Below are 27,930 nucleotides of genomic sequence, written 5' to 3' on the forward strand. Positions count from 1 at the left end.
TCCCAGGAATCACCTGCATTTCAGGCAAGCCCCGCTGCCCCCAGACGGAGGAGGGAGGTCATCACTCCAGGTTGCCATGGCAGCCAAACTCCCGCCGACTGTTCTCCCAACACGGGGGACATGCAGACACCCTTACCCATGCACTATCACTGAAGCGGCCCCTGGAGAGGCAGTGTGTCTCCTTAGGCCTTCAAGAGCAGGGCGGAAAGAGGACCCTCAGAGCTGGTCAGACTCTGGGGACAGGGTGTGGTACAGCATTTCTTGAAGGCCATCACGTGGAACAGGGCAAAAACTGTTCTATGACCCCACCATCAAGCCTGTCCTGCAGCAGCAGGTGGACAACATGGAAGTGAGTGCCTTGTCCCTGGAGGTGTTGTGCAGGGCAACCTTAGAAGGGGCCTCCATTGGCAAGTGGGAGGCCAGCTGTGGGATATCAAAACCTGCTCTGCTCTCCAAGTCCAACACTGCCGCTCGGTCCTGGTGGCCCCGAGGAGTCCGAGGAAGCCCCTGGAGAACCTGGGGAGCCTCGCCCGAGTGTCCCCACAGCTTTCTGCCCCAGCGGGCATGCTTCCTCCTCACCTCACACCAAGCCCCTGGCTGGATCAAGGTGGCTGGCTCCACAGAACCTCCCAACACACAGACTTGACGGGGCAGCCCTTTCCTGAACGTGCTCACCGTCCTAGGCCTGCTCAGGAGACTAGGGACCCCCTCTTTTAACTAAGAGTGGGGCAAGCAGCCACTGGCTTCTCTTTCTCCTCCTTCCCGTGAGGGGCAATGCCCCTGCGTGCCTGCTAGTACCTTGCCCACACTTTTACTCTTGTTTGAACTGCTTGTCCTTGGCAGCAAAATCCAGCATGATATGATAGTGCCAAAAGTTCTATGAAAATATCTGTCTTTTATAAAAATCATAACAAAAACATTTGGCTGGAATACCGGGTGGGGAGGAACAGAGAAGCATTTCATCCTAAACACTTCCTCTGTCATTCTATAAAGACTGCATCCGACAGCTCAACTCTAAACAAAATTCCTAAGAACCCTACTGCCTCTAACCCGTCCACCTCAGGTCATATTCATTTCTCTTAAACCTGCAGTGGGGGGCCCTCCCAGCCTCCTCTGCACCAAGCCTGGGCCCCCACTCAGTTCCCACTGCAGGCAGTCCTGTGCGGCGGCATCAGGTTCAGCCTCACTTCCCAAGAATTCGAGCGTTTGGAGGCTGGCTCAGTGAGGTTAAGTCATCTGCGCCAAACCACACAGCTCCTTGGTGAGGAAGCCGCGCCTCAACAGCAGCCCAAGCCCAGTCCTCCTCTCAAGCATTCTTGCTCCAAGTGCCCCAGAAAGAGTCTGCTGAGGTCCCCGAGCAAACAGTGGGTTTGGGTAGTAACATCTCTTCCCCGAGACCTTCTCACTCCCTTCTTTCCGGCAGGAAACTGTGCCCACTACCAGAAGGGAGGCTGGTGGTACAATGCCTGCGCCCACTCCAACCTCAATGGGGTCTGGTACCGCGGGGGCCACTACCGGAGCCGCTACCAGGACGGAGTCTACTGGGCTGAGTTCCGCGGCGGCTCCTACTCGCTCAAGAAAGTGGTGATGATGATCCGGCCCAACCCCAACACCTTCCACTGAGCCAGCTCCCCTCCTGACCTCTCGTGGCCGTCACCAGGAGCCTGCCTGGCCGTGCTGGTCCAGCACAAGAGCATCTCATCACCAGCTCACCTTGGGGCCAGGAGGCTGGGGACGCTGGGTTCTGTCTCCCCAAGCCGCTGTGGCAGATGATGGAACCGAATCGACACAGTATTCTCTGTCCCTACTACTTTTCTTCACACCGGACAGCCCCTCATGTTTCCAGACAGGACAGGAATGCAGACCAGTCTTTCTTTAAATAAATTAAAGCCCTACAAGAAAAACACAACTGCAAAATATCTTCATAATACACATATGTACAGGCGACCTTGTGCATTTATGTGTATACCACATATATATGCACTTAGATATATAACACATGCAATGTATCTGGATACATATATGGGTTTGCCTTATATACCTAAATACACATATATTCAGTTCTCAGATGTTGAAGTTGTTACCAACAGCTTTGCTCTTCGGAGAAAAATGAAATATGAAAATATGTTGTTCATATTGTGTTACTTGAGTCTAGGAGCAGATCACAGTCTATGTAGCTCCAATTCAAAGAATAATTCCTGGCATCCGTGTGCGTGGATTCTTCTAGGAATGTCTACAGTGCTATTCTCCCACACAGGGGTTCCCTTCCTCACTAAGAACCCCTTTGGGCACCTAATCAGATTTCAAAATCCCCCTCCCTCTCCATTTCCACACTTCTCCCCATTCTCAGGACTCCTCTCTGTCCATCCGTCATCCATCCATCCAACCTCCTGCTTCTTCCTTCCCTTGCCACCACTCGTTACATGTCTTCAGCGTGCCAGCCCCTGCCCACTCGTGGCTCCGGGCACCTTTTCTGCCCCTCTCTGCTCTCTGCTGACCTGCCCCTTATCTCTTCTGATGCGCCATCTCTTCTTTCCAGGCAAGAGTCCTCAGCCTCTGAATAGGAGACAGTCTGGGCTCCAGGTTTCTGGTCAGGAAAGGGCAGGCCAGGCCCAAAAGCAAACTACTGGCCACATAGATAATGTATTCGCAGTTTTGTATCTTCCATTCACACGTTAGCCTACATGTCATTTTAACCTTCACAGAAATAATAACCTTCTTTGCCCAGAAGATACTCAATTGAAGAGAAGTCATCACCCGAACGTTGGGGCCCCCATATGGCTACAGACCAAAGGTCCCATGCTCTCAGGCCGACTAGAGTCAACATCTCGTCCCCAAACTACACGTCCCCAGAGAAAAAGTGCCGCACAAACGAGAACTGGCTGCTCCTCGTCAGTCACTAAATAACCAGGAGCCGTGGGACCTCTCGCTTGGTGTGTCGCCATGTGGTGGCCTTCTGAGTCCTGCTGGCCACGAAGTGTCAGACTCAGTATGACCAGGACTATTGCCACGAAGGGCGCAAGAGATGCGTGGGGGAGGTGAGGTCCTCCCCGGTGGGCACGTGTGTCGGGGCGTGCGAGATGTTGGCACGTTGGGTACTGTCCATGTCTGGGTGTGTGCCTATTACCTCAGCATTCTCACAAAGTGTACCATGTAGCATGTTTTATGTATATAAAAGGGAGGTTTTTTTTTAATATATTCCCAGATTATCCTTGTAATGACACAAATCTGCAATAAAAGCCATCAGTGCTGGGTGGATGCATCTATACTGTGCGTCATTGTTTTAGAATGCCTTCCTGGGACCTCCGATATCAGAGCCTCCTTAAGTGACACCAGGAAGAGACTCAGCACCAGGGACACACCCCAGAATCACTGAAGTCACACTCTCCCTGGGTTTGGTTTCCACCTGTGCCCTCAGGAGGCCCAGGACAGAACCTCAGGCCAGGACAGTTCTCTGGAGCTCTGCCTCCTTACTTCCAACCACATCCTGAGCATCGCCGCTGCGCCTCCCGGAGTACCTCCCAGGCAGTGCAGGCAACACGGGAAACACCTTCCCCCAGATCTGGTACCATGTCACCGAACGGCATCCACTCGTTCGGTCGGTTCAAAACCAAGGACTGCCCTCCCCCTGGCCAAAGTCAACCATTCCTCCATCACCTTCTCCCAGAGAAGAAAAGCAAGCCCTCTTCTCTACCTTAGCATCTCCTCGTCACTCGGCTCCTGCAGCAGGCTCCCCACCAGCAGCGCTGAGCCTCTGTCCCCCTCATTCCAGTCCGACTTCCGCACTGCTGCCAGGACTGCCTGCCTGGCAAATAAATCTGCAGGTTGGGAGGGTATCTCTAGGCATGACAGGAAACCCCAAAGCCATGAAGGGAAAGGCTAAGGGATATGACTAAATAAAATCCCAAATTTCCTGTCCTCTGAAAAACAAAAGAAAACAAAACATGACTGTGATTGAAGGCAAATATCAAATGCCTTCCTGGGACCTCCTATATCAGAGCCTCTTCGGGTGAAACCAAGGGTAAAATATAGGATTAATACTCATGCTCTACCATGAACTCTCTCAAAGAAAGAAGATACAAACACTGTGTCTTGGTAAAGTACACAGACACATTAGAGACTCGCAAATGGCCAGTAAACAAGGTGCCAACTTCATTAATAACCAGAGAGGTGCATTAAATCAAGCACATCGCATGGTGCTGCCACACTGTTAAAGATGAAGAAACGTCAAGCTCTGCGTTAACAAGAGAATGGAGAAATATGGACTCTATGTACTATGGGAGGAAGTATAAATTGATTCCATATATTTGAAGAGCAGTTTGGCAATGTATGTATCAAAATTTTAAATGCCCTTATGCCTCTGGGTCAAGCAGTCCCTCTTCTTAATGACCAAGCAGTATTGCCATCAGAGAGCTTTTACAGGCAGTTGCAGTTGAGGGGAGACTGATGCTTCCTGACGCCTACTGTGTGCTCAGCACCGAACTTACATTTTCTTATGTAGCCCTCACAGCAACCCCGTGAGGACAGATGGTTTCCACTTTCTAGGAGAGGGAAAACTGAGGCTCATAGACAGATGGCTGATAAAAATGCTGGAGCCACAGTTAATGCAGGAAGTGCTGGGAATTCAGATGCTAAATAGGAGTTCTCAACTCCCCCCAGATCCCTAATCAGCTGTTGGAGCCATCAGCTGTCAGATGCTCCTTGGTGAGAATATCTCAACCTTGGCCCAGACCACAGCCACGCCTCCCTGCATACCTGCAGTGGAGTGTGTGGACTTAAGGGTCAACAGGGAGAGGAAAACAGGTCCAACCTTACCAGTTACGGATCCTGGGTTGAAACAGCAAAACAGAGCACTCTAGAAAGCCATGTTGGACAAGGTGAAAAAACTCTATTTCCAAAATAGCTGGGATCCAAACAAAAGTAGGCCATGGCACTATTTCTCCCAACCCCCGCCCCAATACCCAAACCTGAGTCTTGGACACACCACACCCTGGCTGTAGGTAAGGAGCGGAAGGAATAAGCCCAACAGATATGTGGAACCAGCTCTCCTTGGACTAAAATGGTGGTGGGGGTGGGGGGACTCGAAACTGCCCTAGCCAAACCCCCACATCCCAGCCTGAGCTGAAGCCTTGGTCACTGGGGGGAGCCCACCTGCTGGGCTCATGGGCAGACATGGCAGGAAGACGGTGATGGTCTCTAAGCAAGCGACACTGTACAGGACCCCCTGCCCCAAATCTTGCCAATTTGAGCAAGACTGAAAGAGAAACCTTCAAACTACTGAAAATAATGATAAGTCGTCCTCAGATGCTCATAATCCACAGACGCTCTTTGGGAGCTCAAGGGGTTCTCCCTTCCTCCCAAGACCAGCTCATGTTCGTTACACAGTCTTGTAAAGACTCTTGCTTATGCTAAGAGAAAGCCAGACCACTGGATTAAACAAAAAAGGGGACATTTTAACAAAATGTTAAACATGCACCCTTTCTGCCTTGGTTTTTTGAGATTCCAAAGCCTAAGAACAAGATAACAGCTGCCAAGTGTCTCACATTCTAGAGCAAGTATGATGCCATCCTGTGAAGGGGGGTGAGGGGGTGACCCCAAACCAGCCTGGCAGAGAAGTGTAGAAAAAATACCCTGGGGTGGGGAGGCTGAGTTGTCCCTGTGCTATGTTCCCCACCACCACAAGGAGGGTGGGTGCGCCCCTCACCCTAAGCCAAGTGAGAGGGACCACGAGGGACATTCCAACACCTCACGGCAAGGGCGAGAGTGAGCACCACTATGTGACTCACGCCTCGGGTCTGCAGGCCTGGGGCAGAGCAGGGGGAAACAGGACTGCGCCAGAGCAAAGGGCACGCCCACAGCGCAGGCAGGGAGGCCTCCTAGGAAGCAGAGGGCAGCCTGGATGGCGGGGTCGGGGTGGTGCAGGAGGCCCGGGAGCCAAGGACCGAGCCCCAAGTGGTCAGGTGCAGGAGGAGCAGTGCCCCAGCGGGGCAGCCGAGTCAGGGGTGCCCGGCAGGGGCATTGGGACGCAGTGGCAGCGGAGGGGAAAGAGCAGCCTGGGCTCAGGCATGAGCTCTGCATTCTGACTGCCACACGACAGGGACCCCCTTTCCCCCTCCCTCTCCCGTTCCAGCCCCAAGGGTCGTACACTCAGTGGGCCCGTGGGGCGGCAGGACCGCGGGATCTGTGTGGACACTGCCGTGTGCCCTCCCAGCAGGCCAGTCTGGTCAGGCTTTAGGAGTGGAATGGTTAGACTGGGCTGGGCTTCCTCATGCCTGACAGAAGAGAGACAAGGGGCCTGCTAAGTTTTCAATGTCGATTAGGAAAAGAACCAGTCACAGAGAGGCTGGAAAGGATGGTGGGGAAAAAGCAAGGTTGGTTTCTTCTTACACCTGATCGAGTCCAGCTCATGTAATAAGCTGGTTACATAAGGACACGAGGAATCTCCCGGAGGCCATGAGCAGGGACGCAGCTGGGCCTCGCCAGGGCCAGGAGTCAGACACCGTCTGGAAGGGTTTCAAGAGCCAAGGCAGCGGCTCTCTCACTCCTTTCCCTTCGCCCTGCTCGCAGGCTGTCTTTCTGTCTCTCACGGCACTTCCATCTGCTTTCCTCAGCATGGAGTTCCTGAGCTCACATGTCCTCCCGGTCGGAGTGCAGCAAAGACTGTGAGCATCTCCCTATTCTGATGCTCACTCGGCACCAGGGGTTCAGACTGGCCCGCTGGGTGGGGCGTCTGCCTCAGTCTATCAGCTCGGGCCTCAGAGCAGAGCTGGGCAGGAGGAGGACGGCCCTGGAGTTCAGTACGGTGGCAGCAGCGCCAGGCAGCTCCCTGGGAGTCAGGGGCTGGGTCTACATTCAAAAGGTGTCCAGACTGTATATACTCCAGCTGTTGTTGGTCCCCTTCCCCTCCGGGGACCGTATTTTGCCAGCAAGTTGGATTCCATCCCATTACTCAGTAGATCATGCCCCGTTCCCCAGCTGGCCCCTGCTGACCCCTGCCCTACCCCAAAAGCACACCCAACCCTTCCAGCCCAGAGGGATCACTGGCATACCTGGCTGTGCCCACATGGGGCTCCTCCTGCCCTTCCTGGGCACACTGAGTTTCTCAATAGGCTCTGTGGCTCCAGGCGGCAACAAGGTCCCTGCTGCTGGAGTCTTCCCAGCAGGGCTTTGCTCTGGGGACACTTGCGCACCTACCGTCTGTGGGGTGCTCTCCAGGGGCCAGGCGCCAGGCACGTCTCTCTAAGCCTCACAGCAGTTCTGTGAGGTGGGTCCTGTAACTGCCCTCTCGTTGACACAACAGGAACTGAGGCTCACGAAGCCGGGCCCCGGGCCCCGTGCTCCCGCCGCGGCAGCACCGGATCGCTGTCCCCAGGGGTGAAATGAAATAGCAAAGGCTCTTCTCTTACACCATCACTCCCGGTACAGCTGGAAACACAGTGGCACGGGGCCTCCTGCCCACCGCAGCGGGTGCGTGACGAAGCTGGCCGGCCTACCCGTCCAGAGCTTCCTGCACAACTTATCTCAGAGCAGTGGGCACAGAATGATAGGCAATAGTAGGGGACTAGGTAATAGCTTCTCAGGGCTGAAGCAGCCAGGCCCTGCCTTTCTCCCTTCTTGTGGGAAGAGCAAGCCATGTGTCCTGTGTCCTATAACCTGTAGGTTGCAGAGCTCAGCCCTGCCCCTTGGCACTCATACTGTCCCACTTGTGCTGCTCTGGCTGTCACCTTGTGCACCACTTCTACCTGGCCCAAGCCCTGGTCCTCGCTGTCTGTAACTGGGCCCCTCCTGAGATGGCTCATCTCCCATCTCCGTGCCTTCTCAGTTGGTCTCTCTCAGATCAGACCTGAGCCAGCCCTAGTCTGGGATTCTGCCACTTGTGGACAAAATGACTTGGTACCAACCATCACCACGACTTCAGGTATCCCAGTCTCTCCTCACCAGGGGTTACCCTGGGCCAGCTCAGCCCACACATGGGAGCCCAGACACAGATAATCCCTTCCGTCTGTGCAGCCTTCCCAAAGCACTTGCACAGGCAGCCCCTCCCAGGCGGGCAGCCCCCTGGCTGTGCGCCACCTGCTCATGGACGGTCATGATGAATCCTGCCCCATGGGCTAGTCAGAGGGTGCTCCCTCCCCCTTTTCTTCAGCACATGCACCCTCCTGAAGCTGAGGGACGTCTCATGGTAGAAGAAGAGAGCTCCTTGGACAAGAGTGGACTAGCCACATTTGCCCTGACCCTGAGCAGAGCAGGAAGTGCCCAGAGCCTAGAAGAGTAGCTAATGTAGAGGGAATGGAATTAGAATTCCCTTCTGGAGCCATGTGTTGACAGAGGCCAACACTCCAGTCATCTCAAAGAGGAGAAAGAATGAGAGGCACGAAGCCTCCTTGGAGCCCAGAATGCTGACCTAGCCCCAGGCAAACGTGCCCAGGCACGGCTTTCTGTCAGCTTCCTCTCCACAGGAAACTGCAGGCAGGCGGCCTTTCCTCCCTGACCAGGGCGTCACAGGGCTGTGCTGGGGACACAGGAAGAGGGGTTCAGCACAGATGTTCAGGATGCAGAGGCAGAAGCAGAGGGTGGCTGAGCTGTTGGGTGGGAGGCCTGGAGGCGCAGCTGCTTTCCACCTGCTGGGGTGGGAGGCCCAGACCCCGAAGAGCCTGGGGAGCATGTGTTTGATAGGAAAGCAGCTCCTCTGCCAAGAGCCCAAAGAATTGGTAGGTAAAGGAATGTGTACTGAAACAAGATGCCATTGTTCACCTGTTTTTATCATAAATTTTAAATGGTCGGTGACATCTAGTGTTGGTGAGAGTGGTGGAGACAGAGGCACGCTCCTGCGTGCTGATGGCGTCACCAGCCTCTTCAGGGCGTCCCGCAGCACCTGCAGAGACAAAGCCGCACATGGACTTTGTCCCCACAATTCCGCCTCCAGCGCTCAATGTTTAGAAATACTCTGACTGGTGAGTAAAGATACACGTATAAAGAGGTTCTGCACTGTGCTGTCAACGGGAGAATGTAGAAACAGCCCAAATGTTTATGAGTTGGGGCGTGGCTAAACATGTCAGCGCACCCCCGGGTGTGCGCCCCTGGGTGCCACGGAGCCACTGGTAAGAATGAAGGAGTTCTGTATTTGCTGCCACTGAACATCTAGGACAGTTTAAACGGAACAAAATGTATGGTGCAAAACAGTATGTACAAAATGTACTCACTTTGGTTAAAAAGCACAGTATTATTTACACCCCCCCCCACCATGCACAGGTATTCATATATGTAGATTAAATTATCTGGCAAGATATACACCAACTGTAACAGTGGCTGCCTCTGGGGAGCAGGAGAGGAAGAAGAGGGTGTTCACATTTCACTTCGCAAACTTCTTTGTATGTGAATGAGTTTTACAATAAACACTGTGCAACTTTTGTAATTTAGTAAGTTTTTTAAAGAAGGATTGGATGCTAAATGCACTCCTGAGCACAACCTTTGTGGGTGGCCACATGGAACGGACGCCTTCTCGTCTCCCCGGAGCGGCTGCCCCTGCCCTCTGAGCGTCTGGACACGGCGCACTCTCAAGCCCACCTACACCGTCTCGGGGAGCTGCAGCCTCCCTGAGGGTGACTTTCTAGGCCCTTCTCAGGCACCTTTCTTCCTTACAGAACTGCAAGAATTCATCACCTCTCAAAGTGGCAGCCACCCGCTCTGTCCCATAGGATTTCCTTCCCTCAAAATTAGCTTCTAAGAAGGACCCGGCACTTCCTGCTGTCCTAGAACTCAACGGTACAATCTTTTTGCGTGTAGGGTTTTACAGCTGATTTTGTCCCATTACAGATGGGGAAACAAAGTAATAAATGTGGGGTGGTGATAAAGGTTATGCCAGTTATACATTGCTGTGTGACAAATTACCCCCAAACTCAGCAGCTTACAGCAGTGAAGCCCTATTACCTCACAGTTTTTGTGGGTCAGGAATTTGACTGTATCTTAGCTGGGTGCCTGTAGCTCATGGTGTCTCAAAGGATGCCATCCAGCTGATGGCTGGGGCTGAGTGTCATCTGAAGGCTGAGCTGAGGTAGAATCTGCCGCCAAACTCACCCCCATGGTTATGGACTAGTCACCGTCCCTTACCGCACAGATCTCCCCATAGGCCTGCCCCCCACAGTCCACCCCCCAGGCTGTGTGTTCCGAGAGAGTAAGAGAGAGAGAGCACCCGATGTAGAAGGCAGCCTTCTTATAATCGAATCTCAGAAATGATAATCTCATTATTTCTGTCATATTCTGTTTGTTGGAAGCAAGTCAGTATGTTCTGCTCATGCCCAAGAGGAAGTGATCACATGAGGACACAAATACCAGGGGCAGGGACCACTGGGGGCCATCCTACAGGCTCCTACCACTCCAGATCTTCAGATTCTCAGGGCCATTACTTTAACTCCCCCTCCCCAAGACAGCACAAGGAGACACCCCACTGGCCCAGGTCAGTCCTGAAGAGGGAAGAACCTCACTGGGCCTTCCTCCACCCCCAGCCCATTTCTCCTTTAGGGTCAGCTGACCTGGAGGGACCTCAGTCTCCCATCTCAAGCCCCCATTCTACACAGGGTGGGTCCCAGAGATAGTCCTCTTCTCAGCCCACTCTCCTGGTGCCCCCAGAGGGAGCACATGGCAAACGGAGGCGTGGTTGGGCACTGGGGTCAGACCTGGGCTCAAGCACTGGCCTCACTGCTAGTAAGTGGCAGGAGTAAGTGGTGAAGCCTTTCGTGTGAGTCTCGTTTAGCTTCTGCAGCTGCAATATAAGTTTAAAAATAGTGCCTCCCTCACAGGAAGGAGTGTTGGGAGGATTAAATGAGATCATGCCTGTGAAGTGCGCAGCACAGTGCCTGTCACGTGGTAAGTGAATAAACTTACTGTTGTTAGCTTTTAATTAGAAGTCCAAAGCCAGAAGGTCAAGGAGGCACTGTCATCCTGACGAGTGCGGATTCCTGCCGTGAAAACATATTTTCTCTTGCACAAAATGGGCTTAAGCTCCTACCTCCTTTTGGGGGCTCAGACAAAACTTCTTGATCCCGAGAAAAGGTGGCTACAAGTCTTCCCTATGCCCCAGAAGGGACAAAAGTGACAAGGTGCCCAGCTCCAGGCAGCAAAATATGCAGGAAGCAACCCTCTCCCCACCTGTTTTCTCCCTCCCCTGCTGTTTTTCTCCATGGAGACAGAGACACCGCATGGAGGACGTAGGCCTAAGTCAAGGCTGGGTGGAGCACCCGCCAGAACGTGAGGTCTTGAGTTAAATTTGGTATCTGCCTGGCATTTGACTCTGGGTAAGTCATAAGTCAACTGGGGTTTTTTCATTCACAAAATGGGGATTTTAATAACATCTACCAGCTTTTGTGAAAACTGAGCAAGACTTTGACATCCCAGAGAAATGTGAATTTTAAGGTAACAAATCCTGACAGTGCAAAAGTAAAAGCAAAATTCTCTTCTGGAAGGAAGAGATTTAAGAGACTAAGCAGCTGACCACTCTACAAAATAACGGAAAAGGCTTCCTTCATTTGGGTGGGACTGTGTCTTTGCAATCACTCTGTTGATTGAGAAGACATTTAAGATGGGTCAGAGGGCAGTTTTTCTCTGCTTGTTGGCCCCAGAGAGGGTAATGTCTGAATTTGGAGAAGGGGAAACTTGATCAAAGCCTCTCCTGGACTAGGGGAGGGAGGGCCACGGGCCGGCCCCTGCAGCATGTGGCCATGGGGCAAAGAGGAAGAAGGGCGTGACCCGCAGGCTCCTGGAGCAGGTGTTCCAGAATACAGGCTGAAGGTTTTCTCTGTGGCACTGACATTCCCTTATTCAAACTAAGGACAGAGGAGCTTGGCCCCACACAGGTCCTGCTGGAGAGATGGGTTAGGAAAGGCAGGAGAAGACTGGAAGGTGGGATCAGAGGTTTGGGGCCAGGCAGTGGCTGCAGCACCATGCAACCAGGATGGAGCTGTGGAACAAATGAGTATTCCTTGGGGATTCTTGGAAACACATGGGGTGGGGAACTGAAAAATAAAGGCTGGATTTCCTGCATGTGGAATGGAATTTTTTCAGATGGGCATTAAAGGACACGCTTGCCTTTAATGCTGGTGAACTTGGAACAGCTGGATAACACCGCGGCCACCGTGACTTGAGTGCCATTGGAGTGGATCCTGGGCAGCAGAAGTGCTGCTGGCGGCCACCAGCTCAATCCCTCCTGCCTCCTGGAGGGAGATCAAGACAGCCTCTGTGCTACCCCTTGCATTTTGGCTTTAAGGGGCCCACAGCTCAAATGTGCACACCGATTCTCAAAGCCAAAGTACAGCGACATGTCATGTGTCTCCACCAGGTGTAAGAGACCTGCTCACTGACAACTGCTGCCATGTTCCCAAAACTTTGCTCTAAAATGAACCATTTTTAAAGGGTTTTCCTTTGCCCTCTGGCAATTTCTGAAATCCCATGCCACACTGCAGGCTTCTGCAGGGTCCCCTCCTGGTCTTCCCTCTTCTAGACTGACCTCAAAGCAACTCACATGCTGTAGGCAAGGTGATGGGTATTACATGCAAATCCCATCTGGTCATGCTTGTGCCTCCAGCTCCCCATGGTTCCTTGTACTCTTGGGGAGTGGGAGGCTGAGCCTCCCCACTGCCAGTGTCCAGGCTCCTGACCATCTCACCCCTCCCTTGCACTCTAGCTGCTTCCACGACACCCTCCCCCTCATTCTCCACTTTCCAGCCAGTTTTTCCAACAAACATGTTTTTCGCTGCTTCGGGCTCTTGCACAAGCTGCTGTCTGTCTGGCATGCTCACCTCCCACCTCTTCACCCAGCTTATTCATCCTTTAGGGCTTCCCTCCAGAAAACCCTCCCTGGTCCCCGGGACTGGGCTGCTCCTTTGCCCCTCCCCTCACAGTGCTCGCTCATTTTAAATGCTGGTCATCAGATCCGGCCTGTGAGCATCACCAGAGCGGAAATGGTGTCTGACTCGTCCACCACCCAACAAATGTGCCCAGCCATCAGGTGGCAGCCGGCAGCGAGAACACGCATCTTACAGAGGGCCTGGGGCACGCTGCCCTCAGGCTAAGAGCCACACTTCTTGCTCACCTCGCTGTTCTGGGGGCTTCAGGCCATCCGTGCCAACACTTCTTGACCAATGACCATTTCTTTTTGAAAGTCCTTTTAGATATCTAACAGTTTAGTTTTGTTTATTTTATACTCAGAAACAATTTGCCTTTATTTTAAACTTCAGAGTTCATGTTTGAAAATAAAGGCTTACTTTTTAAAAATGGAAAGGTTTACTTGTTTGAAGGAATAGCTTAGGTTCTAGAAATTTACTTCATATATCAGAGGTCTGGCTAAATTTACTGAGAATGTCTTATTCTCTTACTATTAAGAACTGTCAGAATGGCTAAAAAAAAAAAAAAAGAACATTTTTGTTCCTTAAGAGATCACAATTTTCCACATTGCCTATAGCTACATTTAGAATCAGCTGTATACCTTTTAAAATCCATTACATTCCTAAATTTATTTAGCTATTTCCTGGGGGGAATTATAGGTAGTGAAAACCAAATACCCTCTAAGTCAATACAGCTATTTAGAAATAAATGGTACAGCCATTCTTCAAAGCTATTTGCCTACTTTTGTTATCATTTCAATCTGAACTCAGTATTTACAAGGATATCAGATAAAATTAAGCTGCAAATAACTGACTTATTTCCCACCACTATTTTTACACTTTGTAGTAGTTGGGAAGAAACTTTTTGAGACAAAAATAGTTTTATTTTTTAAATGTCGTAAGTTTTAGTGTTTTTTAAATTATGTTCCACAAGAAACTCAGTGCACAAAGTGCAGCCAATGGGCTTTAAAATGTGCATTGACCGGAGCTGGGATACACACCTACCCAGGAACCACTGCTAGTATTACATGAAGGCATCTGTACATGGAGGCGGAGACACCGTGAGCAGTCCTGAACAGTCCTGGGAAACCAGTTAGCACAGAACCGAACCGTCCACACAGGTTTAAAAGAATCGTTACAAAAATAAAACCCGTATTTGCCATTTGAGGCAGATAACTGCTGAAGCAGCATTCAAGGTCTTAAGCGGTGGAGCTAACAAAGCTGCTGGAAATCTCAGGCACTGACCTAAAGTCCCTCCCAGAGAGTAACTTCCTCCCCCTCAGGGAAAGACTTGCAGGGAGGATTTTGCCAGAGGAAAAAGAAATGGTTTCAGACATTTTTTTTCTATATTGTACTTCCCAGGAATTATGTAAGCATTCCTCTTTTGATAAACAAATCCATCCCCGGGACAGGTTGGTTTCCTAGGAGGAATCCAGTACTGAAACCACAGCCTGGATTTGGGCAGGTTCTGTCCATGGCAAATGGACAGGCAGGCATGTCCCCACTGAGCCTCAGAATGGGATTAGGGCTTCATTCTCTACAACGGCACTAGGGCGCCCCCCCACAGTGAACCCACCCACACCATCCTGAGAACAGAAAGCACACTGGAAGCACTTCCAGTTCCTTCCCTCTGGCTTGTATGTATGTCAGGAGGGGTTCTGATGCAAGTAGGAGAAATGCAGTCCAACCAGCTCAAGGGGAGAGGGAATCACCGTGAGGCTGAAGGGCCAGGTGCTAGCAGCTAAGTCAGGCTTACCAAAGGCGGAAGCAGGAGGGCCGTGCAGAACAGAGGCCTGCCCAGAGCCTCTCTGGTACATAATTCCAGGAAGCGGCAGCAGCTGAGAGGAGGTGATCAAGCAAATCTAGAGATGGGCTGTGTCTCCAGAAATTCAGGGCTGGCACCAGCTTTGTGTCCACTGCAAGTATGGACTTGTCCTGAGGCCTGCCAAGAGCCATCATGGTGACACACAGGGGCCTCTGGCCAGTGGCCTGAGGAGGTGACTCATCCAAAGAGGAGGCATCTGGCATACATACACTTGGCCTGATGACAAGGGGCACAGCTCAGAAAGGAGAGATGGTATTAGTCCAGTTTGCCCTGGGTTGAGACCCACTGACCAATGCCCTTGAAGCCCAAAACAGCTTTGTGGTCCAAGATCAGAGACTATTGCAAGAATGAGGCAAGACAATTCATCCCACTTCATACAGTGCTTGATGGAGGCCACCCACAAGTCATAAACAGCAAAGGACACACAGGGGGCACTCGCAAGGGATCATTAGGAAAATAATGACTCGGACAGTGGAGGTGGGGAACCAGGAGAGGGCGCCAGACCATCTGGGCGAGTCCTGGCTCTGCCACTCTCTAGCCATGTGACCCTAGGCAACCTCTCAGTCCTTGCCTATTCAGTGGGCTACTAGGAGCACTCAACCGAGACAATGATCAAAATGCCTAGCAAAGTGCCAGGCACAGAGAAAGCAGACAGTAAGTGGCAGCTCTCAAGATCATCCTCGCACGAGAGAAGCGGCCATGCTGAACAGCCCTGGAACACCTCTGCAGGCCGAGCCAGTGGGCTGCGCTAGGCTGCCCTCACCCAAAGCCACGAGTCTCCCCCGTCAACTGATGGGCTTCAGGTCAAGGGGGATGGGTTTGGGAGCTGTGCAGATCACACGCTCTCCATCTCTAGATCTCAGAGAGTGACTGTCCAGTCCAGGTAGATAAAGATACTACAGTTTACAGCAAGAAGAGAACAAGGAAAGACTAAGAAAGCATTAAAATAGAAAGCAGAGAATGATATGCGATTCAATAATATGAAATAAGACTAAACAAATGTGAAAGAGTTACACTCTTCTACTAAAAGGCAAGGTCTCGCATGCTGGGTCCAACTAAGTGCTGTCTTCAAGGATCACACCTAAAACAAAGCAAGTTAAAGTAAAACCCCAAATATATTCGAAGATTTATAAAATGAGTGCAAAGGAAAAATAAAGCTGATTTCACAGAATTAGTACCAGACAAAAAAAAAATAAAAACAACAAACAGAATCAAGATCATTTTGTATAGACGCCACTTGACAACGGACAAAACTTCAATATACTAAATAATGTAAGGCAGACGCTACTAGAAATGCCAGGGGATTCTGACATATATTTCTGTGCTTGACAGACCAAGTTGTCAAAAATCAATAATTTGAATATTATAATTATAAGGGTAATTTGAGAGATTATACCTTCTTTTCCAGCACCTACGAAACAGCTTAAAAAACTGATCTTATATTAAGCCACAAGACAAATATTAAACATGTTTTAAAACTAAAAAGTATATATATATGTCACATATTCTATACCAATGCAAGAAAATTAGAAAGACTGTGTTTTTAAAAACCAAAACCACAGTTTTTAAAAACTATAGTGGTGGTATGCCGAACAGCCAAAATTGAAACAACACAAATGTACACCAAATGATGAATGGATAAATCAAGTGTGGTGTAACCATACAATGGAATATTATTCGGCAAGAAGCAGGAATGAAGTTCTGATCATGCTCCAACATGAATGAACCTTGAGAACACGATGCTAAGGGAAAGAAGCCAGCCACAGAAGACCGCCTTCCGTATGATTCAATTGATATGAAATGTCTGGAAAAAGCCAGTCTCTGGAGTCAGAAAGTATATTAGAGTTGGACCAGAGCTGAGGGCGGGGAGGTGGGAGGGAGGTGGCTACAAGGAAAAGAGAGTGACTCCTAATGGGTACAGGTTTCTCTTTGGCATAAAAATGTTCTAAAGTTGTGCTGACAGTCACACAACTCTGTGAATATACTAAAAACCATTGAATTGTTCGCTTTAAATGGATGACACATGACTTATATTTCAATAAGGCCATTTGAAAAACAAAAACAGAAAACTCAAGCCCTTGAAAATGAAAAAAACACTGCCATAAATAATACTTGGATTAAAGAAACACTGAAAAGATAATTAAAGAACATTTCAAGACTATCACTGAGAACACCAGACATCAAAGTATGTGGGGTACAACAAAAGCAGCAGTTAGAGGAAAATATACACCTGTTTTCCAAATCAGAGTGGAAATAATAATATACATACAAATGAGCTCATAATTCTACTGAAATAGTTAATAGAAATAACAAAACAACTTAAGGAAAGCAGGAGAAATGAATTATAAATACAAAAATGGAAATGCTGTATTTCATCAAACTTAGGATGTCATCTAGTGTAATCACACCACTATTTTACGTATCACTGAGAAAAACTGCTGCCGGTTTAACCATGTCACAATGCTTTGTTACTGTCAATTGAAAGGTGGAGCCCAATTTTCAAAGTGTTAAAATGTGGAGAGAAGAACCTCATCCTGAACTGATGGAAATGAAGTCAATTAGAAAGACAGTGTGACTGAAAAAACACGAAGTCAAATTCTTTGGAAAGACCAACAGGCATACCTCTGAAAAGCCAATTTAAAAAAGAGAAAACAAAAATGCAAACTGTTAGGATCACAAAGCCAATATAACCATACATACACAGGAAGTTAAGTGATATAAGAGAATATCATATAAAATTCTAGGGTCAAAAATAACTAATGAGGAAAAAAACTCCACACTAACAATTTTGAAAACTTGGATGCAATGGGCAATTCCCTACTAAAATTAAATTTTCTAAATTGGCTTTATAAAAATTAGGAAATCTAAATAAACAATGCTCATGGAAAGCATTTAAAATATCAAAATATACCTCCAAAAAATTGTGCAAGATTTCTAAAAATATTAGGGGTCACTTCTATAAAACCTTATTTTTCCTTGTTATTGATAGTATTTTAGAGTATAAAAAGAATTTTTTTCATAAAATTAGCATAACTGTGAAACCCAAACTACAAGAAGTATTTTTCACCTATGAAATTGGCAAACAAAGAAAAGGGAAAGAAAAAATTTACAAAGGACGAGAAAATACACAGTAGAGTTGAGCCTCCAATAACATAGGGGTTAGGGGTGCAGAACCCCCCGTGCAGTCAAAAATGCCTGTATAACTTTTGGTTCCCCAAAAACTTAACTACTAATAACCTACTATTGACTGGGAAGCCTTATCAATAACATAAACAATTAACACATATTTTGTATGTTATATATGTTATGTACTGTATTCTCATAACAAATTGAGGTAGAGAAAAGAAAATGTTCTTTCAAATTGCTGCAAATCTCCAAAAAACTTTCTAGTGCATTTATTGAAAAAATTCTGCATATAAGGAGACCTGCATAGCCTAAAGTCATACTCAACTGTATTTGTACACATGGAGAAGGGAAACAAGCAATTTCATCCCATTCCAATGAAGGTAAAAGTTGTTACAGCTTCGATAGAGATCATTTTGAAAATATATATACAAAGGCATATAATTTTGCATAAGTTTTGACCCACAATCACACTTCTAGGATTTTATTGTTAGGTAATAATAGTAACTGTATGTGGAAGTTTTTGCAACAAGAATATTCACTGCAAAATTTTAGTAGTAAAAATGTAGAAACAACTTAATATTAGATTAATTTCATACGCAAGTAAATGAACAAAAGGATATAAGGCAAAATAGTTATTATGTCTAGGTGGGATAACACATGATATTAATTTTCTTTCTTCCTAATTCCTTACAATGGACATTTGCTATTTTCTAATCAGAAAATTCAATAATCTTATTGATATAATTCTTATAATTAAATGTATTAATAATGCCCAGAGACCCAGAGCAGAGGCCTGAGTTCCGCCAGTGTGGGAGGATGTGAATGAACCAGCAAGAATCCTGGGACCCTTCCGGGAGGCAGGCCGGGGGCCTGGGGGCTCACAGGTCACTCGTACAGAAGGAGAGTGTCCCTGGTTTTCGAGGCCCTCATCCCAGTTCCCGCCCTTGGGAAGCATCAACAGCCTGTTCCAACCCAAGGAGCCCACCAGTTAACCTCTTTATCCATGGCCCATGCTGCTTGCTGGAAATTTCCCAACTAGAAACTGTAAAAACATCTTACTTGGCACTGAGCAAGTTTCTTAAAAAATAATAAGCCAATTCAGACTCCTACCTAGATAGGGGATACTGGGAACCATCTTCAGGCTTCGGATGTATTCCCGCGTCCGCTTGTAATTATCTTCTTTGGACATCAGGTAGTCCAGTTTCTCAAAGGTGGTCTTGTCTTTTCGATTCAAAAGCTGGAGAAGAAAATACAGAGTATGAGAGAGGAGAGAAGTAAACCAGAAGAAGCTGAAGAGGGGTAACTGGATGAACACTAAAGGGACACGTCCAAAGTGGGGTGTCTGTGGAGAGCCATGTCCTGGGCACAACGGAAGATTCCAAGAGGCAGTTTCATGCAGAGATGGAAAGTTTCACGGCCTTGATTTCATCATTTTTCAGAGTCTCACACTTGGAAGATGCCGTCCAGGGCTACATAGTCCACTGTTCTGATGACAGAATCCCCCGCACAGCACCCACCCACACGGGTGCACAGACCTTGCCGCAGCAAGGAGCTCAGAGAGCAAAGGAGGCTGCTCAAGGTCACCCGGAGTTATTTCATGACTGCAGCAGGTCTCCTTCCCTCCGTCCACAGCTTCCTGCTCTCTCCTCAACATCTCGCCATTGCTGGAGGCCCCGGGATATTTCACACGATTCACCCATGTATACCATGCACATAGCCAGGCCATCTCTCCAATCTAGGCTGTCTCCTCCAGATTCCCTATCGTCTACAGCTGTGCCCTACTTATGCTGGGTATGATATTTTAATCAAAGGAAGCCAAACTTCTTTTCTATGTGCAGTCATCTAAGGGGTGACTTAGTTAAGCCAATACAGGATGAGCTGGTACCCACAGCCCAGAGATTCCCAAAGACCCTTATGACTGAGATCTCTGGTATGTAAAGCTTGGTCACCAGGAAGGGATGACTCAATGCATAAGCAGCCTTCTTAAAAGGAAGGACGAGAAACCTGAACTCCTGGTGTCCCAGACTTGATGCTAAGGACTCAAGTAGGGGCATCCTGCATGTCTCAGGCCAAGAACCAGTGCTGGGAAAGAGCAGTAAGTCTCCTTGAATAAAATGGCTTCGAGGAAAGGAGTCTAGGCTGAGAAGCCAGGCTTGAAAAGAGGATTTGAGGGAGGGTCACTCAGAGAGGGCTGGCTTTGGCACAGTATGCTGGGAGCACCCCACCCCACCCCACCCAAGTTTAGTTTCTGGGACCCAGTGCCTCAGGATTTGAGGTCAATGGCTGTGCCCAGGAGTATAAATGGAGAGGGACCCTCGGTCTCAAGCACCCTTGGTCAGGTGTGGTGTTGAGATCCTGATAGTCTGTGCAAGGACCTGGACCAGCAGACCTGCATGTCCGTCAGACTGTGGCAGGCCAGTGTCCAACTGCCCCAGCATGCAGTGGCTCAGTGACTGTCCAGCGGCAGGGGAAGCAGGCTTTTTGTACTGAAGGAACCCCTTTTGGTTCCATTAGTGCAAATACAGTGTAGTTCCCAGAACCCAAGTCTGCAAATCCCAGACTGAGTCAGGCCACGTCTGGTGCCGAGAGACCAAGTTGTCTTGAGAAGTTCCTGCCCAATTCTTCAATCTCAGCCTCTAGAGTAAAACAGGCTGCAGCTGTGTGACAGCCCAGCTGAGCAGGGACAGCTCACTTTAGGGAGGAGAGGTCCAAGAACAAGCTCCAAAGAAGGCCGCCGTGCTGAAGACGCCAGAGAACAAATAGCAAGCTTTTATCCCACTGAGAACTTCAGGGCACATCAGGGCACATCGGGGTGGGGATGATACCCAGATGCTACAGCTGCTTAACTGGCTTGCTAATTTGAGCCTATTATTCATTACATTGACAAATGGACAGAAAATAATGCCATCTCCCATTTGCTGTTTGTGAAGCAAACAGATATATTTATTAAATATAATAAAAAATAAAATTAAGATGCAACACACCTGATCTTTACCAAGCCCAGTGACAACAGTGGAGGCAACACCACTGTCCCTATTTCAGGTTCACAGTCACCGGGAGTAAGTGACTTGTCTGAGTACCCTTGGAGAACTCAATTCAACAGAGAGAGATGTATACTACGGCAACATGGTAAGTAAGTAAAGACCAAGAACAAAGAAAATAATAAACTACGGGCAAGGGACGCATCAAGGAAAGCTATGTAAAAAGGGGGCATTTGAAATGAACATTTAAGGATGAGAAATTCACTAAATTAACAATGTATACCCAGATAAGAACCAGATACTCTAGTTATGAACTGCCTCATTATAAAGTTGAGTGGGTCCCTGGAGGTCATCTCTTTATTAATGCAACCTGGAACCCCACTAAATTCTTTGGCAATCATCCATGTTCATCCAACAGTCAAAAAATCCTTGTTCTCACTCACACTGACGTTGAGCCATTGCTGGTATCCAACACTTATATCACTGGTTCTCTGGACTTGGCTAGGAGATGGACCACGGTCCCTGCTATGTTCAGCCTCTCTGCCTAGCCTCTCAGGTACCTCTATCGGCCTGTCACTGTGACCAGAGCAATACGAGGTTAAAGCCTTGGGGGATATCCCTGAAAATCACCTTGCAGACTGACCTCAAACCAACATTTGGAGTTCTTGAACAGAGTGGGACAGCCAAGGGGTCCACACCTGCATGCATCCTAAATTTAAGACCAGCTCCTCCAGGAAATACCGCCCTTGCCTCTTTACTCATGCTCCCTGCCAACCTCCTTCCCATACACACCCACCCACAACCTCACACACACACACACACACACACACACACATATTCAGAAGGGCTGGATGTGGTTGACTTCACTCATCTGCTCCATTCTGTGCCCACAAATGAGACTCAGGGTGGCATCAAACTTCTCAGGAGTAACGCACAGGATGCTAGAAGGCATTAGGAAACTCAGACCATCTATTTTCCATGCATGTATTTGAAAAATACTTGAGAACCTCCTCTAGCAAAATGAAAGAATAAACCAAGTGCAGGAAGACATGGGATACAGGAAACAGTGGATCCGATACTGGAGTAGTAAAGGAGGTTCTGGGATGACAGATGAACAGCAGCCCTAAGGACAACTGGCCACGTCAGATCAGTCTGGGAAGAGACGTCTCCAGAGAAGGACAGGCCCAGTGAAAAACCTAACAGGATGGTATGTTAGAGGAAATAGATATATTTATTAAATATAATAAAAAACAAAATTAAGATAAATAATTTTAAGATTTTTATGTATAATATTTTAAAATATGGTAAAATATTATATATTATATATTATATATATATATATAAAATATATACTATCTGGTAGATAGATGGCAGCTAGAATAAGAATTTTTTTTAAAAAGGGAATTTCAGGGTAAAAAAAATGTATTCCAGAAAAACATGTTACTTATAGATTATGACTTGACTATACAGAGAACCTAATACACATTCCTAATAATTAAAACACCAAATACTCATTTAACAAAAGTGATTTAACTATAGGAACATGAGTGTTTTTAAAGAATAAGGGAAGGTGATTCAAGGAAACTAAACCCAACATCTTCATACAAGGAAGTCACCAAATACTGTCTCAAATGAACAGATCAAGAAATTGCAGCAAAAGGACATTGGTGGAAATGCAGAAACTACCAGAAGAAACCACTAAATAACCGTAAGAGTTGCCTTTGGGGAATGAACGGGGTACGAGAGAGAGCGCAATGCGTGCTCGTCGGTTCACTAAGCCTTTCAGTACTCAGGATTTTTTAAATTAATGGGAATGTGTTATGCTGAAAAATATCTTTTAAGTTTTAATTTTTTAAACAGAGGGTTTGTTTATTCAAAAAATAACAGCATTACTTACACGTTTTAAACTATTACAAGTAGAGCCATAAACCGACAGCCTCATATGAAGGACCTTTAGATTTTAGAGTTTATGAGAAACCTCAGGAAGGAACCATCAGAAATACATACAAGAAAATAAATTATTTGCTACCTGAGTCAAATGGATACTAAAAGCATTCATGTTCAGGAAAAGAGGTATGGAAATAGATTAGGGAAAAGTTCAGTAAATGCAACAGGCAACTTCCCTTATAGGAAAGTTGAAAAGTGTTAAGGCACCCTGGGATTCTTTCATTTTTATTATGATTGTGATTAATCATGTGATTACATCTGTGCCCCACTCAGCAAATGATGAATCCCATGAGGGCAGTGGCCATGCTGGTTGTATCATTCATTCTATTGTTCTCTGTATCTGGTATGGTTCCAGGCACAGAAAATACTGCCTAAATATTTCTTGAATGAAAGGAGGCGAAAACTAATAATGATAACTTCAAAATCCAATTGCTTGGAAAATTTGGATAATTCCTGGGTAAAAGAAGAAATAAAAGCCAAGATTATGGACTATTTATAAACCACAAATAATAAGAAACTATATGTTAAACTATGTGATGAAGCCAAAACTGTACTGAGAGGAAAATGCATGATTTTAGGAATATAAGAGGGAAAAAGTAGAAGAAATCCATTAATAGATAAAAGTAGAAACTGATGTTAAAAAACAAAACTAAGCTAGAGGAGAACCAAGATAGTGGCGTGAGTAGAGCAGCGGAAATCTCCCCCCAAAACCACATATATTTTTGAAAATACGACAAATACAACTCTCCCTAAAAGAGAGACCAGAAGACACAGGACAACAGCCAGGCTACATCCACACCCGTGAGAACCCAGCACCTGGCGAAGGGGATAAGATACAAGCCGCAGCCTGGCGGGACCCAAGAATTTCTCCAATTCTCTGTATGAGGACATTTGTGTCTAGTTCCCTTGACTTGAGAGAATAACATTTCTTGATACCTGGAAATGTTTTTCAACAAAGAGCCTGTTGCTCCAAATATATTGAAACTGGCTCAAAATTCTATTTTGATGCCAGTGTATACTGTTAGAATGGAAAGAATTTTTCATGCTGTGAATAATCTATGGACTGATGGGTTCAACGGACTGAGTATGTAATGAGTAAAGAATAAAACTAGGGCCCTTAAGAAAAAGTAATTTTTACCTCTTTTGGTACAAATGATCAGTTTCTTAAAAATAAACTACAAAGTCACGTATCTAATGTAAAATATCAGATGCAATGGAGCCTGTCATTTATAATGTAAGGGGAAATTATGACTTTGAAATTTAGTGGGTGTCCTGGCCAGCTGTCCATATTTGTCTTTGACTAACGCCATTTTAAAATATGTACAGATAGAAGTTAACTTGCAGTCTATAGAAAGGCAAATTATGTCTCATGGAATGTCACTGATTACCACCCTGGGAATAATTTTGTATCCATTTAGAAAACGATTTCAGTGTTCCTTACCTGACTATGAAAGTGTAGTATTCTGGGTTCTCGTTTGACGCCGTCGTGATCTCTTGTTCTCTCACTGATTAATGGGGTTAAATAAGATCTCTTGACAAGTATTCATTTCATACTTGCATGAACTATGATTTTATCTTTTAAAAAACTGTCCTTTACCAGTTTACACCTACACATACACGAGTTTATATATTTATATATATATACACGCACACACATGAATTCACATGCATACATACCTATGCCATGTATGATCTTGTAGGACAAATTTTACCATGTGCTTCTGGTAATTTTGCTAAAAAAAATCCACTCATGGCAACCCCAGGAGACATTCTCACTTAGCCCCAAAAGTAGAGCCAGAAAGTTGAGATTTATCCCCAAATGGAAGTTGCCAAGAGTGCATCCTGGGTCCAGAGTTGGTCTGGGTGGGTGAGGAGTCACACCCCAAATGTGCATCCCCATTTGTCCAACCCGGTTGAGGGCTGGCGAGGCGGGAAAGGGTCAGAAACACTATGAGAGGGCCCTAAGGAGAGAACCGCTTCACCGTGGGAAGCAGGACCGTCAGGAAGAGAGAGTCCTGGAAAGGAGTCTCAAAAGATGTCAGGTAGGAGAGATGGAGCTGAAGAGACCCCAGAAGCCACAGAATGTCTGAACAGTGGCCAGGAGGCAGGAACACAGGGATGCTAAAGGGAGTAGCAGTTTGGCAGAAATGTAGGCAAGTGTTGCTTTGGACAAAACTGGAAAGACAGGAGAGAGATGGAAACTCACCATTTGGCAAAGTATGTTTTTGACTTGGTCATTTGGATTCTGTGGGTATGTGATGAACATTTCGACTATTTATTCTATTTTTCCAATACTTCAACTCAACTTGCAAACAGGGTGCCAATCACCAGCAGCTAAGCGTGAACAGCAAATACTAATCGATGGGGGAAGAACGAGCTGACCATGGCCGTGTTTGAACAGAAAGTTCCTTCAGCCAACTCTTGCGTCTCTTCTGCACATGACCTGGGGCGCTGCCTTGCTGTGTCACTGGTGATAGCAGATGCTCCACTGCCCACAGCTGAAAGGTTTATGGTTTGTTTTTTAGGGTCAGGAAATACGTGTGAAATAGGTATGAAACCTTTTGGTATTTGCTGTCGTTGCCACAGTGCCCCCACTATGTCCTCCGTACCCTGCAAAATGCTCATGGCCCACAGTTTTCATCAAGCACCACATTCCCAAATGCAAGTTTCCCTCAAAAACACCCATCACGACACACCAACCCACTCTCTCACCCAAGCTCAGCCTCTTCTCTTTCTCTAAGGGATCAAGGTTGGAAATCTAAATGACGGTTAAAAATAGGCTGACAAAGCTGGATATTTCTCTACATTTCTGAAACAACTTGGGGCTGTTTTTTGTACTAGAAAATGCAGAAAGTGTTTTCACAAAAGTAAATATACAGTGATTTGAAATACAATAAATGAAGGCAGTGCATGGCCTTCCAATAAAAAATATTTGAAGACTGGGGAAAAAAATGGGCTGATGAATATTCATTATTAAAAAACCAGAGGTGGTGAATGAACGTTCAAGGGACAGGTTAAAAAGAACGGCATCAAAATGGCTATATAAGAGCACTGGGTTTTGGAGGAATGGCGGGCACAGAGGCCCCAGCCAGGCAGGGAGGGGTGGGGGAGTGTGGAGAACTGTCTAAGCCGGGAAGTGAAACCCCTGGAGCTGTGTCTCAGGGAGGCCACTGCAGTAGGGCTCTGAGGAAGGGCGAGGGATAGTAAGGAGCCAGGGGACCGGCGAGAAGGCAGTGATGACACCGGTCATGAATGAAAAGGCCTGGCGCACCTGAGAACAGCCAGGAAGGGTGGAGAACGCCGATGATGATGATGAGAGTGGCGGCAGCACCAGTGCTTGCGGAGCACTCACTCTGCACCAGACATGGTGCTAAACATCATTTCCCAGATTCACTCATTCAATCCTTAATCCTTGCACGGAGGCAGGTGCAAAGCTGGCCAGGTGTCTGATTCAAGGGTCCACACCCTTAATGTCTGTGGGACACTGCCCTGGGTCCCCACACCGATTCGGGACACGTGTATGCAGACCCTGCAGCCACCTGAGGTACAGGCTGGGGTGACGGTCTTTCACAGCTGACTTTTTTCACTCACACTCCCTTGCGACTCCCCCAGTTGGACAGAGGTGACGACTGGCTGTGATGGCAGTGATCTGATGGCTCTCTGATTTCTATGGGTAGCTGCATTCCAGCCCCCCCACTCCCCCGCCGGGCATGTGGCCTGCAGCCTGGACTTTGCTCCCATGCAGGGAACCCTACACAGTGGTTTCTCTTAACTCTGCTCATTGTGCTGACTCGGAGAGCATTCTTTATTTCTAGCACATGATGACTTCCTTTTCTTGGCTTCCAGTTCAGCTTTGCTGCTCAGTTTTTAATTTGGTTGTATTTTATCCAGCATTTATTTGTGTTTGTTTGGAGCAGGCAATTGGAAGGGAGGAGCTTATTCCAAACCGCAATCTGCTCTGAACACCTCCTGGCACTCACTGTCACTTCCTGGAAACCAAAGTTTGATTGCAGACGTGCCAAGCGTGAGCTGCCAAAGGAACATGTGGGCCGAGGCCTCTGAGGAGCAGACATGGGAACGTGGGTCTAGGGCTCCAGAGAGAGGCTGGGCATGTGCTGAGCAGGCGGCTACCACTGGGCACAGAGGTCGTGGCTGAAGCTCTCCCAGCCGTGAGACCCCAAGGGAGGCGAAATGGCCTGGGGTGGGGGAGCTGAGGCCAGGGCCTCCTGGCAGGAAGAGACCTAAGCTAAGGGAAAAGAGTTTTCAAGAAGGGGGTGCTGAACAGTGTCCAATGTTGTGGCAATGGCAAGAAAGAGGAGGTGAAAATGCCCACAGAGTACATGACTGGAGACTTCTGGGAAGCAGGGCGGGCAGGGCTACGGAGGGATGCCTCGGCAATGAGAAACTGGAGGTGGCAAATGCTGTCTCCCCCTCCTTCCATCTCCTCACGTCTTCCCCCCGCCTCCATCTCACCTCCCACCTGAGCCCAGGCTCAGGGATGCCTGAAACAGGCAGCCCATGCCTATCACCGCCTTCTCCACAGCATCCGAGGGGGCCCACAGCACTGGGGGGCACTGGGTCAGGCACGGGGGAGCAGAGGCACTCCTGGAGGAAAGGCCCTAAAACCTAAAAATCTGAACTGTGGAAGTGCCACACAGCTGCCTTCTCAGGATATCTGCCCAGTGGCCATTCTCCCAACTGCAGATTCTGATGGCCCTGTCCCCCCCACGTGTCTGGGAGGGAGAGCCCGGCTTCCAGGAGGTCCCCCTTCCAAGTCCTCCTGACCCATCGACTGTAATGTTCTCCCTGCCAAGAACTTCAGTTTTCACTTTGCTGCTGCAGATGAGTCAGACTCTCTGGATCAATTCATAGGAAAGGGCTGATCATGACAGAAAGTGCAGAGAGCAAGAGAATGTGTGCGTGCATGTGTGTGTGTGTGTGTGTGTGTGTGTGTGTGTGTGTGAGAGAGAGAGAGAGAGAGAGAGAGAGAGAGAGAGAGAGAGAGAGAGAGAGAGAGAGAGAGAGAGAGAGAGAGAGGTGGGTAGCACATGACTGTGATTACTGTAATGAGTGACTCACCGTGCTCCAGGAATTCCACACCACCCAGTCACTCACGAACAAGTCAGCCTCCTCCTGGGACCACTCTGATTAGAGAACAGGTTTCACCATCTTC

At 47.8% G+C, this 27,930-nt stretch overlaps 2 protein-coding genes across 26 annotated transcripts in view; one reads left to right on the forward strand and one right to left on the reverse strand.

Moving 5' to 3' along the window:
• Window positions 1-3,266, forward strand: part of ANGPTL2 (angiopoietin like 2) — a 34,517-nt gene extending 31,251 nt beyond the window's left edge. Inside the window, exon 5 of the mRNA XM_017646957.3 lies at window positions 1,424-3,266. Coding sequence (XP_017502446.1) covers window positions 1,424-1,623 — 200 coding nt within the window. The 3' untranslated portion in view covers window positions 1,624-3,266. The remainder of the gene's footprint in view (window positions 1-1,423) is intronic.
• Window positions 1-27,930, reverse strand: part of RALGPS1 (Ral GEF with PH domain and SH3 binding motif 1) — a 270,250-nt gene that overhangs the window by 124,389 nt on the left and 117,931 nt on the right. For all 25 annotated transcript variants that reach the window (XM_073224311.1, XM_073224325.1, XM_073224316.1 and 22 more), the window contains one exon: window positions 18,940-19,066. In XM_073224311.1, the coding sequence (XP_073080412.1) occupies window positions 18,940-19,066 (127 nt within the window). The remainder of the gene's footprint in view (window positions 1-18,939; window positions 19,067-27,930) is intronic.

This window comes from Manis javanica, chromosome 2 (assembly GCF_040802235.1).
Source record: "Manis javanica isolate MJ-LG chromosome 2, MJ_LKY, whole genome shotgun sequence".
Taxonomy (NCBI): Eukaryota; Metazoa; Chordata; class Mammalia; order Pholidota; family Manidae; genus Manis; species Manis javanica.